Source organism: Ictidomys tridecemlineatus, chromosome 6 (assembly GCF_052094955.1).
Source record: "Ictidomys tridecemlineatus isolate mIctTri1 chromosome 6, mIctTri1.hap1, whole genome shotgun sequence".
Taxonomy (NCBI): domain Eukaryota; kingdom Metazoa; phylum Chordata; class Mammalia; order Rodentia; family Sciuridae; genus Ictidomys; species Ictidomys tridecemlineatus.
In genome coordinates this window covers 46,751,425-46,768,901 of record NC_135482.1, presented here as the reverse complement: position 1 = coordinate 46,768,901, position 17,477 = coordinate 46,751,425, and the positions used below count along the sequence as shown (strand labels likewise).

At 40.1% G+C, this 17,477-nt stretch overlaps 1 protein-coding gene across 11 annotated transcripts in view; it reads right to left on the bottom strand.

Annotated features, from left to right (window-relative positions):
- The window catches only part of Il26 (interleukin 26), a 63,314-nt gene extending 57,584 nt beyond the window's left edge, over positions 1-5,730 (bottom strand). For 5 of the 11 annotated variants that reach the window (XR_013440498.1, XR_013440495.1, XR_013440499.1 and 2 more), the window contains exons 1-3: positions 5,473-5,730; positions 5,332-5,388; positions 5,017-5,151 (exon numbers count right to left, since the gene is read on the bottom strand). Coding sequence is in view for 3 of the 11 variants with exons in the window: in XM_078053187.1 (XP_077909313.1) it covers positions 3,485-3,741; positions 4,932-5,151; positions 5,332-5,388; positions 5,473-5,649 (711 nt within the window). In the remaining 8 variants the exon portion in view is untranslated. Of the gene's footprint in view, positions 1-2,470; positions 3,742-4,931; positions 5,152-5,331; positions 5,389-5,472 lie in introns of those variants that run through there. The other 6 variants (XR_013440501.1, XR_013440500.1, XM_021728691.3 and 3 more) reach the window with 4 other exon arrangements.
- Between the last annotated feature and the right edge of the window lie 11,747 nt (positions 5,731-17,477).

The window sequence follows — 17,477 nt, the reverse complement described above, 5'->3', positions numbered from 1 at the left end:
CTGGCCCTTGGAGTCTATCATAACTTTCTAGTGTCGTATGTATCCTAAGAGTGGCTCAAGAAGATGCTAATATAAGAGGACCTGCAAAGATGCCCCAAAGGTGGGTGGCTTAGAGAAATCAGAAAGCTTTCACAAAAATGTTTTTTAAATTAAACCATGAGTTAATAATGAAACAGAGAAATGACAACAAAAGTAACAATTTGTTAGACATCATAGAAGAATATTAGAAAAACTAATCCTTTATCTCAAAAACTGGTAGACAGAGAATTAAATATTAGCCTGCCTTTCTTATATGGTAAGTAACTAAAAGAATAGTGGCCACAGACTAGAGTGGGATTGTGAACAGAAAGTCTACATTCTTTTTCTAATTTGCAAAAAGATCCGCTATTGGAGTAGCCCTGGTTGTAAATATGAATGAACAATTCTTGAATAATTAGCAGAGACTACTACCTATGAATCAAAATTTTCTTCTCTTCTTTCTAGCCATATATGAGATAACATTTCTCAGAAATCTTTGCAATTATTTATGGCCATGTGACTAGTTCTTACCAATGGAATGGGATCAGGATGATACCTATCATTTTGGAAGCAAAGCTTGTTGAAATGAATAAGGCTTCTTCCTGCTCCTATCAGCCTGCCACACACTAAATGCAGACAGTTCAGGAATGGCACAGCCGTAATCTAGAAGAAACCTACATCCCTGACTCATAATGTAGAGGAAAGTGATTCCATCCAGAAAGCCCTGACTGTACTTCTGCTTGAGTGGGCTCCTATGAAATAAAGGCTGAACAGGTGAAATCAGCAAATTTGGGGGGCATATTTGTTACAATTAACATTATCATTCTAATATCAAAATTAGTACATAAATGTATTGACTATGGAGAATTCATCATCTATATGTACATATATACACACATATATGTAGATCAGTGTTAAATATTATTCATAAAAATGTTCATGCTCAGAAACATTCAATTCTTATGACTTTTTTGTCCCCTGTCTCCCTTCTCTCTGCTATTTCATCTCTAATACCAAACTTGCAATGGAGACAGAGAAGCCCTCAAAAAGAAGAACTTCTTTCTTATGAAGACAGCATTAGAGCTGTTCAACTAAAAGTAAATCAGAAAATGAAAGTAAATTCAACAAGGTCACTTTACAACTTGGCCATTTGACAAAATGTCCTGGAACAGGCACATGTAACATTTTTTAAATATATTTAGGGAGGCAAAAGGATTAGAGGAAGGAAGGAAATAAAAAGAAAAAAGTGAAGGAAAGAAAAGAAAAAAATATGAAGTCCCACCCAGTTGATGACTACCCCACCAAATATAAATCCATAACATCTCAAAAGATGGCAATGATTCATTTCTTTGCTTTTGTCAAATAGTAATGAGTGACAACACTATCTGATTTCAAACTACACTACAAAAGCAATAGTAATTAAAACAGCCTGGCATTAGCTTAAAAACAGACTCATCAACCAATCGGACAGAACAGAAAGGCTGGTAATGAATGCAAGCATGTAGTCAAGCAACTTCCAGCAAAGGTGCAAAGCACATGCGTTAGGAACAGGACAGTGAGCTGCGGACATAGCTAAACTGGTATAGTGCTTGCCTTGAGTTCAATCCCCAGCACCATAAAAAAAAAAAAAAAAGAACAGGATAGTCATCATGGTATTGGGAAAACTAGATATCCATATGCAGAAGAATAAACCCCAAAAGCACATGCAAAAAAAAAAAAGCAAATGGAATTACATCAAAATAAAATCTTCTGTACAACAAAGGATACATCAGAGGAGAGACAACCTATGAAGTGGAGAAAATATTTGCAATCCATATATCTTATTTTTTTGCAATCCATATATCCTATAAGGCATTAATATCCTTAGGGCAAAATATAAAAGGGTCACAAAAAACTTTATGGAAAGAAGACAAATAATCTGACTTAAAATAGGCAAGAGACTTGAACAGATATTTCTCAAAATATTGTATATTGATAAAATGCTCAACATCACTAACCATTAAGAAAGTGCAAATCAAAACCACAATGCATGTGTGTCAGGATGGCACACACACAAAAAAAAGATAAAAAGTCTTGGCAAGAATGTAGAGAAAAGAAAATGCTTTTACGTTGTTGATAGGAATGTAAATTAGTACAGCCATTTTGAAAAACTATATGGGAATTCCTCAAAAAACTAAAAATAAATCATCATATAATCCCATTTCTAAAAATAAATTGCCCAATTCTGGATATTTACCCCCAAATTTTCAAAATAATATGACTAACAGATGTTTGCAGTCTTATATTCATTGTAACACCTATGTGTTCATCCATATAGATGAATACATCAAGAAAATGTAATATATATATATGGTAGGATACTATTCAAACTTAAAAATAATTTTTGTCCTTTGTGACAACATGGATGAAATTGGTGAACATTATGCAAAATGAATTAAGCCAGACACAGAAAGACCAAAACACAAGTTTTTATTCAGATGTGACATATAAAATAATCGAACTCAAAATAGCATAGAATGGTGGTTCAGAGGCTGAAGGGGTGTTGGAAGGGAGAGGATGACGCAAGAGTGTGAGGCTCAAGTTGACAGGAGAAATACATGATTATCGTTTTTTACTTTGAGATATATTTCACAGTAATACTAATATAGCAAATAATAATGTCTTGTACATTTCAAAATTGTTAAAGGAAATCTCAAATGTTTGCCGCTCAAAATTCGGTAAGAGGCAGGAGAACAAGAAAAACCAGAGTCCCATGGCACTTGGGGAGGTTGATGCGATGCTGTGTTCGAATTCGACCACAAGGGGGAGCCAGCCGCTAAGAGGTGACACAGCTGCACCCTGCGGTGCATCGTTGAATCTGAAAACAGCATCTCAATTATTAACAGGTTGAAGTCCCTTTGGAGGAAAAACTGCTCAAAAACAAATCAGGGAAAACCAGGGTTTCTAGACAGATTCGAGTTTTCAGAATTTTCTTCCAGAAAATTGCTTGGTTTGGGTTATGGCTATCATTATGTGTTTAGCTATTTGAGCCAATGAAATCAAACCAATGACAAAATGGATTGGCCAGTTCCATATGACCACATACATGTCCAGTATCAGGCAAGGATTCCTGTAGTGCTTTGCACTTAGAATAAGGAAAATTAAATCTCCTGGGTAGTGTCCTGGAGAGCACCCACAGAGGAGACTAGCAAAAGGAGAACTGGAAAGTACTTTGGTATTAATCCCGTAAAAAAGGATGCTCAGGTTTACAGGTACTGCAATGGGAAACACTTTCTTGTCCTTTTGGGTGACTCCACCCTGGCCTACAATGTCTGCTATGGGCCTCATTATTTCCATTATTCTCCTCCTCTTCATATCTTTGTTGGCATAAGACTCTAACTAGGAGTGATAACAACATAATCAGCTGGTGGTAAAGAAATGTAAAATTACATAACATGTAAGAGACTATTTTTAATTATTCACTGCCTTAATAAGATGAACTTATAGGTTGAATACAGAATAAACATAAGATAAGTGACCACGTTTCCATTATTTCAGGGTTGAGGACTGACCCAAAGCACTTTCTCTGGGTTCTACAGAAAGATACCAGGTTGTAGTTTTTGTGTTTTATTCTTGTTGTTGTTGTTGTTGTTTGTTGTTTTTTGTTGTTGTTGTTGTTGTTGTTTGTTTGTTTCTTTTTTATCTTTGTTGTTATTTTAGTGGAATATAAGAGTTTCTGAAAAACTATTCAGTCCAAGTCCCAAGGACATAAACACAAAACCAAAAGAGGAAAAAGAGAACATAAATGTGTTGAAATTTTTTAGCCTAATTGATCAGTTCACACTCAAAACGCCTAAATACCTTGGCCTTCTGCTTGAGAGCCATTGGTTAAGGACATCCTCCCTCTCAGAAATAAAAACCTTCCTGTACTCCCCACAGGAGAAATTCAACTAACACTGCAAAGATCCTGACTCCCCCCGCCAGCATTGATATTTTGTTAATGTGGGTGGGTTTCTGTAGGAATTCAGTCACTTTTGCCTTGTTAATTTCCTATTGTTTACTGTGAACCATTCTGAAGCTTTGAATAATCCCAGTATGAAAGAAGACACACTCCTTCTTTTTAGATTTTGACTGTGACTATTTTTTTAAAAAAACGTACATTGCCTGGCACAATGGTGCTTATCTATAATCCCAGCAGCCCTGGCAGCTGAGGCAGGAGGATTGCAAGTTCCAAAACCAGCCTTAGCCACTTAGGGAGACTCTAAGCAACTTAGTGAGACCCTGTCTCAAAATTTAAAACAAAAAAAGGCTGGGATTGTGCTCACTGGTTAAGTGCCTCTAGGTTCAGTCCATGGTACCAAAAAACAAAAAACATATATACAACTATTAAAACATAGATATTTGGGCTGGGGTTGTGACTCAGTGGTAGAGAGCTTGCCTAGCATGTGTGAGGCACTGGGTTTGACTTTCACCACATACAAACAAATAAATAAATAAAGGTCCATCAATAACTAATAAAAAATTTATAAAACATAGATAATTAAGAAAAAAGCAATCTAAAAGCTCCCATCATCATGGTACAAAGAGACATGGAGAGAGAAAAAGAGGAAGATGGAGAGATGGTGAAAAGACAGAAGAGAGAAAGCAGCCTAGACTTAGTGCTTGTCACCAAATTGGTGCTCAAGAAATACTTGTCAAATGAAAGACGAAATTACTTGGGCCTTGTATAACAAGGGAATGATTACAAGGTGAATATTTACTTGAGGACCATCCCATGTTATTTCAGCTCTTCTCAACATGCCCTATGTGCTATTCTTTAAGAATTAATAAATAGTGCCGGCATGAGCTGTGCATGGTTCTTTGATGCTATTTCCCTGGTGATGGACTCTCATTTTGGACTCCAAGCCAACAATCAGAAAGTCCTTTTTACTCACCTGCTGGTATGGAGACAGCTTCCCACATGCTGTTTTTAGGTAGTTTTCTAGGTTCAAACTCACCACATTTGCCAGGCATACTCACACAGCGGCTCAATTTCTGCCGAAGGCTATGAAAGTCTTCCACAAAGCCTATTTCCTTGCAAATTTGTAATTGGAGTCCACCAAAAACATCTTCCATGAAGAAGGACAGAAGCTGTTCCTGGAATCTGCAGTTTTTCTACAAATAAGATACAAGAAGTTCTTAATTTATAAGGTCTGAATAGTTTGGATCATTTTTTCTTTTTAATGTCACTGAAACACCCCCCGGATTATTATTATTTAATGACTCTGGAAAAAATCAAAACACAGGGCAAAAGCATTGAACTAGTAGAACCTAAAAATGAACTTCCCATCTTACCATAAATAGCTTTTTTGTTTCCTTTTTTAATAGTCGTATATTTTTTATGCGGTCTTCCTACAATAAAATAAAGCAAAATCAGTGGTATCCAGGATTACAGTGTCCTTTAGGTCCTCCCCTTAAGCAGAGCCTAATACTTACTGGAATTGTTGCTTTGAGCCAGGCTGCCTTGACATAGAAAGTGTCGACAGCTTGGGACAGCAACTCCCTGGAGTGACAAGGTTGGGTGAAGGAGGATTGAGATGGCTGGTGCTTAGCAATAGCAAGAGACAGAGTGGCACACAGCAGCCCGGACCTCAGCATGCAACTCACCCACATCTCTCTCCCCACTCACAGCGGCCACAGCATCATGTTGGTTAGATTAGAGGATGACCTACTTAAAGCCGCCTACTCAATGCAGTGCCGTGAGCGATGACTTACAATTTATATACAGGACAATCACTTAATTTGGCTTCATAATCAAAAAAAAGGTTGACTGCACCATCTGTAGTGTTATGTAAAAGTTCATTTACCAGCAAGATCTGGCCCCCATTTCCAAAATAAAATTCAGAACTTCGGATGCATATCACAACAGATGGCATTATTTCAAAAGTCTTGCCATTTCAGTAAGAAAGCACGAACTCGAAGAAGCTGTGTGATTATTTTAATCCTCATAGGCAAATCTTCTTTTTAAACCAGAAACTCTGAAAAATTAACCAATAGCTAGAAAGAATAGCCCTGTGAAGCTTGCTTATGACCCCAAGTGTGTTTTATGTCCACCTCTTACAAATCCTTCAGCTTGTAAACCTCTCATCCAGAAATCATCAACCTGCTCCTAGTAGCAGGACTTTTCTTACCCTGAAAATTGCAACTCCCTTAACATTTTCAAGATTTCTTTGGATCTGGACTTGGGATAAGGTCTACAACTTAATCTTTATCTTTATCCAAGTTTAGCATAGACTTTTCCTCCAACTGCTTGTCCAGTAAAGTGAGACTCCCTTGAAGAAAGGGATGGTGTGTGTTAGTTTTCCATCACCACGACAAAAGACCTGAGAAAACAACTTGAAGAAGAAAAGATTTATTTTGCATCGTGGTTTCAAAAGTTTCAGTTCAAGGTCAGCTGACTCCATTGCTTTGGGCATCAGTCAAGGCAGTCAACCCCCTAACACAATCCCTTTCTTCCAGGGAGTCTCACTTTACAGGACATGCAGTTGGAGGAAAAGTCTGAGTAATGAACTTGGATAAAGATGATAGAGCATCTATTAAGTTGTAGAACTTATGATGGTGGTAGGAGAGTGTGGCAGAGGAGGCCGCTCACCCCATGACAGCCGTGAAGCAGAGAGAGCCAGGCATGGGGAGAGAAAGGGAGGGAGACTGGGAGCAGGGAGGGGAGAGATTGGAGAGATGGGGACAAGATACCCTTCAAAGCCATTCTCCCAGTGATACATCTCTTCCACCTAAAGTTCCCGCCACCTCCCAATGGTGCACTCAACTTAGGACCAGGTCTGCAACACATGAGACTTTAGGGGACATTCCAGGTCCAAACTAGAGCAGAAACCATATCTTTTCATCTTTGTATCCTCTGTATCTACCATAGTGCCTCATCTTAAGAATAAAAGCACATTTTCCTCATCATGAGGTGCTATCATAACTGCTTTTTAAAAAAATTTATTCCATGCACAAATTTTTCATAAGGACCTGCCTATACAAAGAACAGCTCTAAAGTTCTAAGTACTAAGGGGCTCACAGGAGGCTTCTCTGTGAATCTCCATCCTCAATTCTGTCCCAGTTCTTCCTGTAGTGACAAGTAAGGTTCATTTTGGATAAAAACTCCAGTATAAGAGATGGGCACAGCCCAGGGTCATATACTGAGAAGCAGAAGTAGGTCACCAAGTCCTACCAAGAATAGAGTTAATAGAGCGAGAGGGCACATCAACACTGGGAATCTGATTGTAAGAGATTCATCAAAACCAGGCAGAGTCAATAGTAAGCATCAGAACCCAAGACTAAATTCTAAATCAAGGCAAGCAGGCTGTCAAAGGAGCAGGAGAAAGAAAGAAGAGGTGATCAATCTAAAATCTTATGAGTATTTTCTATCATTTCTAAAGTGAGAGGATCCCTTTGAAGATTTCAAGACGTACTTTATTAAATGACATAAAGACTATTCACAAAGAATAACAGTACAGACAGCAGGATGGAAATGCCATGTGAGACTCACTGAAATTTTATAAAAATTCAGAAGGAAGAAGTATTTTTGACTGGGAGTGGCTGAAAGGGTGGAACATGAAGTGGCTGGGGGTTTTTGAGAACAGGAGTGCTAGTATTCAAGGTTCTCTTGGGGGAAAAAAAAAAGTGTAAACTCCAGGAATCCAACGCTTGCATGCCTGTGGAGGGTGTGGGATAAACATGAAAGCTCTGCCAGACTTAATGTAGGATGCTTGTGGTTAAACTGCCTGTGTTGTCACCAACCCCCAAATCTGCCAACTGCATAGCCTATTGACATCTGTGTGGTACAATCAAAGGACCACACAAAACGCCTCCAGGAGCCAAATTCTGCCTTGAAGGCCAAGTGGGATCCCTGGTGCACCCCAACAAAACTTCTGTGCAATTTGAATTGCTAGTATTAATAAATGAAGATGATGTGGGTTCTGGCTATTTTTTAACCTCTGGAATTTCATTTTCCCAAATGACTGTGTCCCTCAAATCATCGTCATTCAAAGATCATACATATTCCAAGAATGCCTGTGCTTTGATTTGTCGCCACGTCTATGACTGAAAACTCACTCTGTGGATCATAGTCATCATCTGGGCCAGCAGACCTGCCTCATTAGGCTCCTTTAACAGTCAACTTGACCTCAAAGGATAAACAGTGCACACTACAAAAGATACTCAGCACACAGGGCCTGAAGGCCATTTCAACAGGGAGTCCCCAAGTGGAACTTGTACATAGGATCCTTGTGGCAACAATTTAAAACACAGTCCTTTGCTTGTTGGGGTTTATGTGTACTATGCCACTTTCACAGGTTTCTTGTACAGAGATGTCTAAAAATTATTGTTAATTACGAGGAGATGTGACTTTGAAACTGATCCACCACTCACTAGCTGGGTGACCTTGAGGAAATTACTAATCCTCTCTAAGCTTTAGTTTTTGCTGTCATTAAAATGGAACAATAAGTATACCTACTTCTGGTAATTTTTATAAACAAACAGAAATTGCAGTAATACAAAAATAAATGTCCTCAATGGCAGCCATAGAAGCACTCTGTAAATCGTGGCAATTGCTTCAGAAGCTGTGGGAAGCTTTAGTTGAAGAAAGTGAGAAGTGATCCACAGTCCAAATATTTCAGAGCGGGTAGGTGTGAGGATGCAATTACTCTCACTTACTTCCAGAGGGCAGACAAGGACCATCAAGCAGATATTTTAGGGCTGCCAATCCTGCATAATGTACAGTGAAAACACAAACAATCGATCTGCCCAAAGTCATAGTGAATGCTCCAATTCCCAAACACCAGCATGGCAATCATTCCCCTTAAAAATTAAGTTCTGTCCCACCCCAAAGAACACAAGCTACAAAGTCCCTGATGGCCTAGCTTGTCCAATAAATGAAATGTGTGGGAGACCAACCTTACAGGTGACTGGATTACATTCCCCCGGCTGGGTGTTGAGGCTCTCAGTCGCAGAAATGTGGCAGAGCTTTCCCTACCCTTCTTGGGTGCGAGGGTCCCTGTCTCGTGCATGGGTGTGTCTTGCTACAGCCCCATGGGTGAAGCTACACTCACCTGTTCCTTTGTAATATAACCCCTTGCCCTGCTTAGGGTAGAATCTTCCATGGAAATTCCTTGTGTGTCCCCTTCTCTTACTGTGCCCTTGGGTGTGGCCTACCCCAGGTGTCAGTCAACCTGCTGACAATGGACATCATGAAGACAGACTCAGCCCCTGAAACCTGACCCCTTGCCTCATTTGAATAGCTTCTCCTCAATAAAAGGGGTCAGCGCGCACGTGCGTGCGTGCGTGCGTGCGTATGTGTGTTCTCTCTTGTTCTCTCTCTTTCTGTGGACTCTTAAGGTCAGAGGAGCAGTCACAGTAACCCAAAGACAAAGGTACTTGTGTCTCTTGTGTGGTTATTTTGTGCAGCCCAGTTAGCCCAGTTTAACTGGAGTGACCCCTGAGCCTTTTAGAACAGAAACCCGGCAGAAACGAGTGCACCAACTCACACAGCACAGCGTGTTTCCAGACAACACAGCTTCTTTACTGCTTTCCTCCTATGGGAGAAAACAACAGCAAAGAGATCCCTTAATTACTAATCCATTTAATTGACTCTAAAATACTTTTTCCCTTCATTTTAATGTCTCTGAAATCATAATATGTCTTTTAATCCACAGAGACTTTAACTGCACTCCCCAGTCTGAGTCCTGTCCCATGCAGTCCCAAACTTGCTCATATCCAGTAATGCTGTAATCACTTCAGTTGAACTTTGTGTGTACTGACAGTTGCTGGGCAGATGTCCTCAGGGAAGTGTTTTCTGTGTGAGATTGTTGTGGCCTTTGCACAAGGATGTGGTCTAATGAAGCCTTTTGAGACAGTTCTTGTTACTAAGCATATGAGTATTAGAGCCCCTCCTTCAGACCCCCTGGATTCTTTCACTTATTTATTTTTGTTAGCATTTGACTCCATCTTCATTCTGAAATATTTCCCAGGGATGGAGGTACTGAGATGGGTACGAAAATAGGAAATGGATGATCATAGCAACCCTCAATATAAAGGTAACATTTAAGCAATAGCTTGAATGAAGTAAGGGACGAACTATGATGATCCATGTTTCAGTCCAAAGAAAGAGTCAATGTAAGAGCCTCAAAAAGTGCCTGTTCAGTACAGCCTGGGTGGCTGGACTGGATGGAGGGGAGTAAGAACAAGAGAGAGGACACACAAACCAGATCACACAGAACATTTTGGGCTATTGGCAAGACTTTGAGTTATATTCTATTATATGGGAGTTTTGACAAGAGGAGCTCTGTCATTTGATTTATATTCCTTAAAAAGAAAATGGGACTCACATGTCCATCAGTGATTGGAGAGAGAGGCCAGTTGCTAGAAATACATATGGAATATCACTGAGTCATAAAAAGGCTGATACAGACTGCAGCATAGATCCACCATGAAGGCATATGTCAAGTGAAAGACAAAAGACACAAAGACCACATATTTAAAATTCCATATATATGAAACATTAAGAATGGGTTAATACCCATAAGAGCTAGAAGGAGGGGTTAATGGGACCTAACTGCTGATAGGTATGGGGTTCCCTGTGGAGGTCTTGAAAATGCTTTGGAAGTAGTTAGAGGGGGGTTGCATGACAATATGAATGTGCTAAATGCCAAGGGATGATTCACTTCAAAGTGACTAATTTTATGTTATGTATATTTCATCTCAATAAGAAAGAAAGAGGAAGAGGATGAGAAGGGGAGGGAGCTGTCTGGATGCTGCTGATGATGCCTCAGGAGACAGAGAATCCACATCTGAGTCCACACCAAGCCTATGTCACATCTTGATGTATCAAGCTTATTCCAATTCTCTACCCAGCCTTATCTGTGGTCCTGGCACCTCTCTTCTTATATAATCCAAAAGAGCATTTTTTTAAAACAACCATGTAGGTATAAGCTTTTTTAATAGCTCTAGAAAAAGATTTTTAAGAAGAGACACTTTCTTATCCAATGATTAAAATCCATTTAAACACTTTTTTAAAGCGGGAGATCATGATCCCATCGCTTGCTGTCTGTTGAACGAGGAACTGGTGGAGTTGAGAGAGACCTTGAGCTTCAAACATGGCAACTGAATATCCACAGGCTGGTTGGGGGAAGGCAATTTTTATTTCCTAAAATACAGGACATAACTGAATGCTTTCTACTATGTTTGAGAAGATTATTAGTCCCTAGAGCACCAGATATCGAATCTGAGCTCCAGAAACATTTAATCACATGCCACACAGCTTACAAGAGGCAGGGAATGGGGCTTCCAAGTTTGTGTGACTCCAAAGCCCACGTGTTTCCCACAATCTGTGCAGCCTCCCACCACACTGCAAAGCAGGACACAGGAAGGTCTGAGACTGTGGCACAGTCTAGAGAATAAAAGATGGGACAGTGACCTAAGGGGAAAGGAAGGGATGGGACAAGAAGAAAAACACCTAAGGAATAGTAAATTGAAATTCTGTCAGCCTCTTGCACAGACATTGTAACAAATACCTAATTTTACCCAGTATTTCAAAAGGCACAATGTTACTTGGCTATCCTAACACTTCCGTAAGAGGTAGAGGGGGTCTTGTTTTCTCTTGTTTAAAAGTGGGAGGGCCAACACTGGAAGAAGTGACTTGTCCAAAGGGGCACAGCCAGGAAGTAGCAAACCTAGGCCTCAACCCAGGTTTGTCAAGCAACAAACCCAGGTGTATTAGCAGCATTCTATCTTGCCTCTGGTTCATAGGTAAACTTTATTTATGTATAGCCCCAAGATATTATTGGGGGTGGTCTGAAAATAAACCTATCTTTTAAAAAAACGAAGGATTGTACATTCTCATAGCTATTATGCAGGATCAATATGCACCATAGCTTTGGTGGTTGTTCATCATTTTCAGATTTGAAAACTGCCTTCACATATATTGGACAATCATTCTCTGGCAATGAGAGACGCATCATCCATACAAGGTATGAAGAATGTAGCACCCTAACTGTGATTTCAAATATAGCAAGTCAGAAGCAGATTTCCCAAAATGGTCCCAACAAATGAATGATGAGAAATAGGCTTCCACTGCCTCTTTGCCCTCAGCCCAGCAAAAGAAAAGTGGGGAAAAGATGATCAAGGCACCAATTCAAGCTTTCTCCAAGTCTGGTCCAAGCACATGTAACTTAAAAAAAAAAATGCCCTTTCTATCTTATTTTCTAAGTGCATCAAGAATCATTTCTAAGTGCATCAGAAGTCATGATAATGAGAGCCCTAGAAATGTGTGTCTTCTCCCTCAAAGCATACTAGCTATGGTTCCATCTCTTTGGTCTTTTGTCCTGGGTGTGGTCAGCAATAAGCACCTGACAGACTCTACTTGGGCTGAGCATTGCATCTGAGCCTGACCTTGCTGGACAGTAGCAATGTGACTTCTCCCTTAAGGACTCACCCTCACATCAGAGTAAAGACCGCAGTCCTGGGTGCAGAGAAACACACAGGTAGTCCCAGCCACCAGGGAGACTGAGGTAGGAAAATCACTCAGGCTCAGGAGTTTGAGACCAGCCTGGACAACTTAAGATCTCCATCGCAGAGACAGAAAGCACCAAAAGCCTGTCCCTTCCATGGTCTCAAGACCTACCTTGTTTTTCCTCATTGGTCCCTTGTCCTACTCTACCATCTTGCTCCTCACTCCAGCCATGGTACTCATCTTGCTGCTCCTCAAAATCACCAAGCAGGCCCATTGTAAAGACTTCACACTTGCTATTTCTTCTGCGTGGGGTGTTTTGCCTCAGGTATCTGCATACCCAATTCTTTCAACTCTGCCAATCCTTTGTTCAAGTATCACCTTCCCAGCAAGGATTTCCCTGGATTCCTGTCATGAACTGAATTGTGATTCCTTATCCACCTGAAATTCATGTAAGTATTAACCCCAGGGATCTCAGAATGTGACTGTGTTTGAGGTAAGATTGTAGAAGTGGGGATTAAGTTAAAGCAGGTCAGTATGGTGGACCCTAACACCAGATGACTGATATCCAATAACAAGAGATTAGGACACAGGCACAAAGCAAAGACCAGATGAAGACACAAAGAAGGTGGCTGGGTAGAAGCTGAAGAGGGGGAGGAACCAACCCTGCCGACCTCTTCATGTTGGACTTCTAGCTCTCATAACAATGGGAGGATGCATTTCTGTTGCTTAAGCCACCCACTCTGCAGAGCACTATTGTGGCATCCTTGGTAAACTGCTCAAATTAGAATTAACTCCTCCACCATTCCCCCTGTCTCTTTTTTCACTTTTATTTTTTCCCAAAGCCTTTATCATTATCTCACATACATGTTTTGTCTATGATTTTTGCTTACTATCTCTCCTTTTGCTAAAAATCTAAGCTCAATTAGAGCTGAGATTTGTCTGCTTGTTCACTGCTATTACACCAGTTCTGAACAGTGACTGGCACATGCTATGTGCTCAGTGTGTACTGTTGGATTGCTGGGTAGCTCCCTTGGGGTCATCATAGAAGGCTCTGTGAGGGGAGAAAAGACCAAAGGGCAGTCAGGGATCTGAGAAGGAAGGGGATAGATGCAGGCACACTTGACACGAAGATGCTAAAGTCCGCTTTGAGAGGACCTGTCTGGACGCCTCTTAACTCACTTCGGAGATCCACTGGGCAACCACAAACAGTTCTTCATCTTGGTAATGTTGCCTAAGGGAGTTGCAGAACCCACAGTGGGCATCCTCTGCCCTGCCTTCATCTTTGTTTCTTGTCTTTCCTCTGCATTTCTAACAGAACCAAAAGGGTAGGAAGGGCAGATCAGATGAGCATCTGGGCAAGAAGGAAACCTCAAGGACAGCTCTGCCTTAGCTGATGCTCATGGCTCCTTTGTGTTCTATCTCTTTTCTCTCACAACTTCCTGCCTAGCAGCTCTTCTCTTTCCCATCGTGAAATGCCTCTGTACTTTTGTTTTCGTTTTGTATTGCGGGCCTGGGTGCTCTCTGATGATGGAAATCAACTAATAAGAAGACTCCTGTGCTTCCTGCAATGCTGTCTGGATGCTCATGTCTTTCAGTGGTTTTATATATATATATATATATATATATATATATATATAAATAGGGGGGAGAGTATGAATCTTCTGGATGCCTGGCAATAATTTAGGCAATGAACAAAATCCTTCCCCTCATGAAGCTTGGGTTCTTGTAGAAAACTGATTCTGCCTAGGTTCCAGAAAACAGAGCCTGAGGATGAGCTTGTGTGCTGCTGCTTTACTCAGGAACATAAGGGTGGTGGAAAAGAGAAATGAAGCCACAGATGGAAAGCAAGTTCACTTCAGGGCATGAATGACTTGGTCAGGTTTTACAAAAGGATGCAACCTGTCTCTTTGGTAGTGGAGGACATTTCCAGATAGACGGTGCATAAATACCATGCCTTGGGTCAGAGCAAGGGAAGGAGAGAAGGGATGGGAGTTATATGCCAGCTTCCTCCTGTGAAAGTGGGTCCCAAGGGAAGTTAACCCTTACATCTCTGGATTGCCTGACCCTTTAAGTGGCCAACAGAAAGACAGATTCCACAACCTGCTTCATGACACTTTTCTGAGTCCAGAGTGACAGTAGGAGCCAGAAATTATCATTGCAGTATCAAATGGGAACAAGAGAACCTAAAATGGCTCATATGATGATATAAAGATTTATTTGCTACTGTAACAAAAAAATTAAATATCACAAATGACTAATAGTAATGTGACAAATACATACCACTGGTGGAAGATATTGAAAATGGGAGAGGCTAAGCAAGTGTGGGGGCAGAGGTAGATGGGAACACTCTGAACCTTTGGCTCAATATTGCTGTGAACCTAAATAACTGCATTGAAAAAATAAAGTCTATTTTTAAATGGCTAACAAGATGAAATGGTACCACAGTCATAGCTATAGTTCACTGTTCTGCAATAGCAATCTGTGGTTGATAGGGAAATTAAATACAATTTTTGTTAACTCTGAGTATCACTCAATGCTGAATACATTTGGCACTCTGCTGCCCATTGCAGATTTTATTACTCACAAAATAATTCTCCTTTATTTTATTTTTTTCAAAAAATATTTTTATTAGAGCATTATAGTTACACACAGTAGTTGGGTTCATTTTGATAAAATCATACATGTTCCATTTCAGTCCCTGTTTTCCCATCCCTGCTTCCCTCCCCTTGTCCCTCTCCCTAGCTCCTTCCTCTACTCTACTGATCTTCCATTTATTCATTCATTCTTTCTTTCTTTCTTGATTGGTGCTTCCTACATATACATAAATGTGAAATTCCCTGTGCTATAATTACATATGCACATGAGTGATTTTGTTAAATTCATTTCTCATCTCCTCCCCTTTCTCAAACCTACTCTCTCCTTCTCAGTCTTCTTCTTCTATTCCACGGATCTTCTCCATGTGTTTATGATATCTGACCCCTACATTTTTCCCTTATTTTATTCTACCTTCCACATATGAGAGAAAACATTAGACGCTTGATAGAAATTTCTGAGTCTGGCTTATTTCATGTAGTATAATGGTCTCCATTTCCATCCATCTAATGGCAAATGGCATTATTTCATTCTTCCTTATGGTTGAGTAAAACTTCATTATGTATATGGACCACATTTTCTTAATCCATTCATCTGTTCATGAGCATCTGGACTGGTTCCACAATTTGGCTTTTATGTATCGTGCTGCCATATACATCCATGTGGTTGTGTCACTATAGTATGCTGATTTAAATTTTTTTGGATAAATACCAAGGAGTGGGAGAGCTGGGTCAGGTGGTGGTTCCATCCCTAGTTTTATAAGGAATTTCCCTACTGTTTTCCAGAGTGGTTGAGCTAATTTAAAATCCCACCTGCAAAGTATGAGTGTACTTTTTCTCCACATCCCCACCAGCATTTATTATTATTTGTATTCTTGATAGTTGCCATTCGGACTGGAATGAAATAAAATCTTAGTGTAGTTTTCATTTGCATTTTCCTGACTACTACAGATGTTGGTCTCCTTTTTATATATTTGTTGACTATTTGTGTCTCTTCTTTTGATAAATGTCAGTTTAGTTCTTTTGCCCATTTATTGATTGGGTTATCAATAAATATCCAAGTCCTTTTCTACATCTATTGAGATGATCATATAATTCTTGTCCTTAATTCTATTTATGTGGTGAATTACATTTTTTGGTTTATGATTTTTGTATGTTGAAACAACCTTGTAACCCTGAGACAAAACCCACTTGATTGATTATGGTATATTATCTTTTAATGTGATTATATTATATTATATTATATTATATTATATTATATTATATTATTAAGAATTTTTGCATTTATGTTCATCAGAGACATTGATCTGTAGTTTTCTTTCCTCGGTGTGTCTTTGGTTTTAGTGTCAGTGTCATATGGCTTCATAGAATGTATTTGGGTTCCTCCCTTTCAATTTCATGGAATAATTTGAGAAAGACTGGTTTTAGTTCTTCTTTAAAGGTCTATTAGAACTCAACTGAGAATCTATCTGGTCCTGGCTTTTTCTTTTTTGTGAAGCTTTTTAATTGCTATTTCTTTTTTTCAGTTTTCGGTGGACACAACATCTTTATTTTATTTTTATGTGGTGCTGAGGATCGAACCCAGCGACCCGCGCATGCCAGGCGAGCGCGTTACCGCTTGAGCCACATCCCCAGCCCCTAATTGTTATTTCATTACTTGAAATTGGTCTGTTTAGGGTTTTGGTAGATTCTTAGTTCAATTTGGACAGGTTTCATATGTCTAGAAAGTTGTTAATGACTCCTAGATTTTCCAGTTTATTGAAGTGTCCCGTCCCCAGTGACTTAAACACTCAAACCTGCCCACCCAGGGACGCCACCTGCTGTGTTGCATATGACTAAAACACTCAGGGATCACTTCCGGGGAACTAAAATAACTGGGCTCCACGAAATAACCACATAAGAGACAGAGATACCTTTTTCTTTGGGGGTGATGTGACGGCTCCTCTGACCTTAAGGGTCCGCAGAAAAGAGAGAGAGAGAAAGCACGTGCTGAATGGGCTTGGAGGAGGGTGGGGGGTCCTGCACCTTATTTCTCTTTTCTGAGTATCATTAAGATTCCCTTTTATTGAGGAAAAGCCATTCAAGTGAGGCAAAGGGTCAGGTTTCAAGGGGCTGAGTCTAGCTTCATGATGTCTGCTGTCAGTAGCTTGACTGACATCTAGGAAGGCCACACCCAAAGGCAGAGCAAGAGAAGGGGACACACAAAAGGTATTTCTATGGAACATTCTATCCCAAACAGGCCTAGGGGGTAATATCACCAAGGAACAGGTGAGCGTAGCTAGGTCCCTGGGGATGGGGGAAGGCACGCCCATGCATGAAGACACATTTGCGTTCTCTCCACCCTCAAGATCGGGCTAACATCTTTGGTTACTTAAGCAACCAGATCACGGGGTGACCAA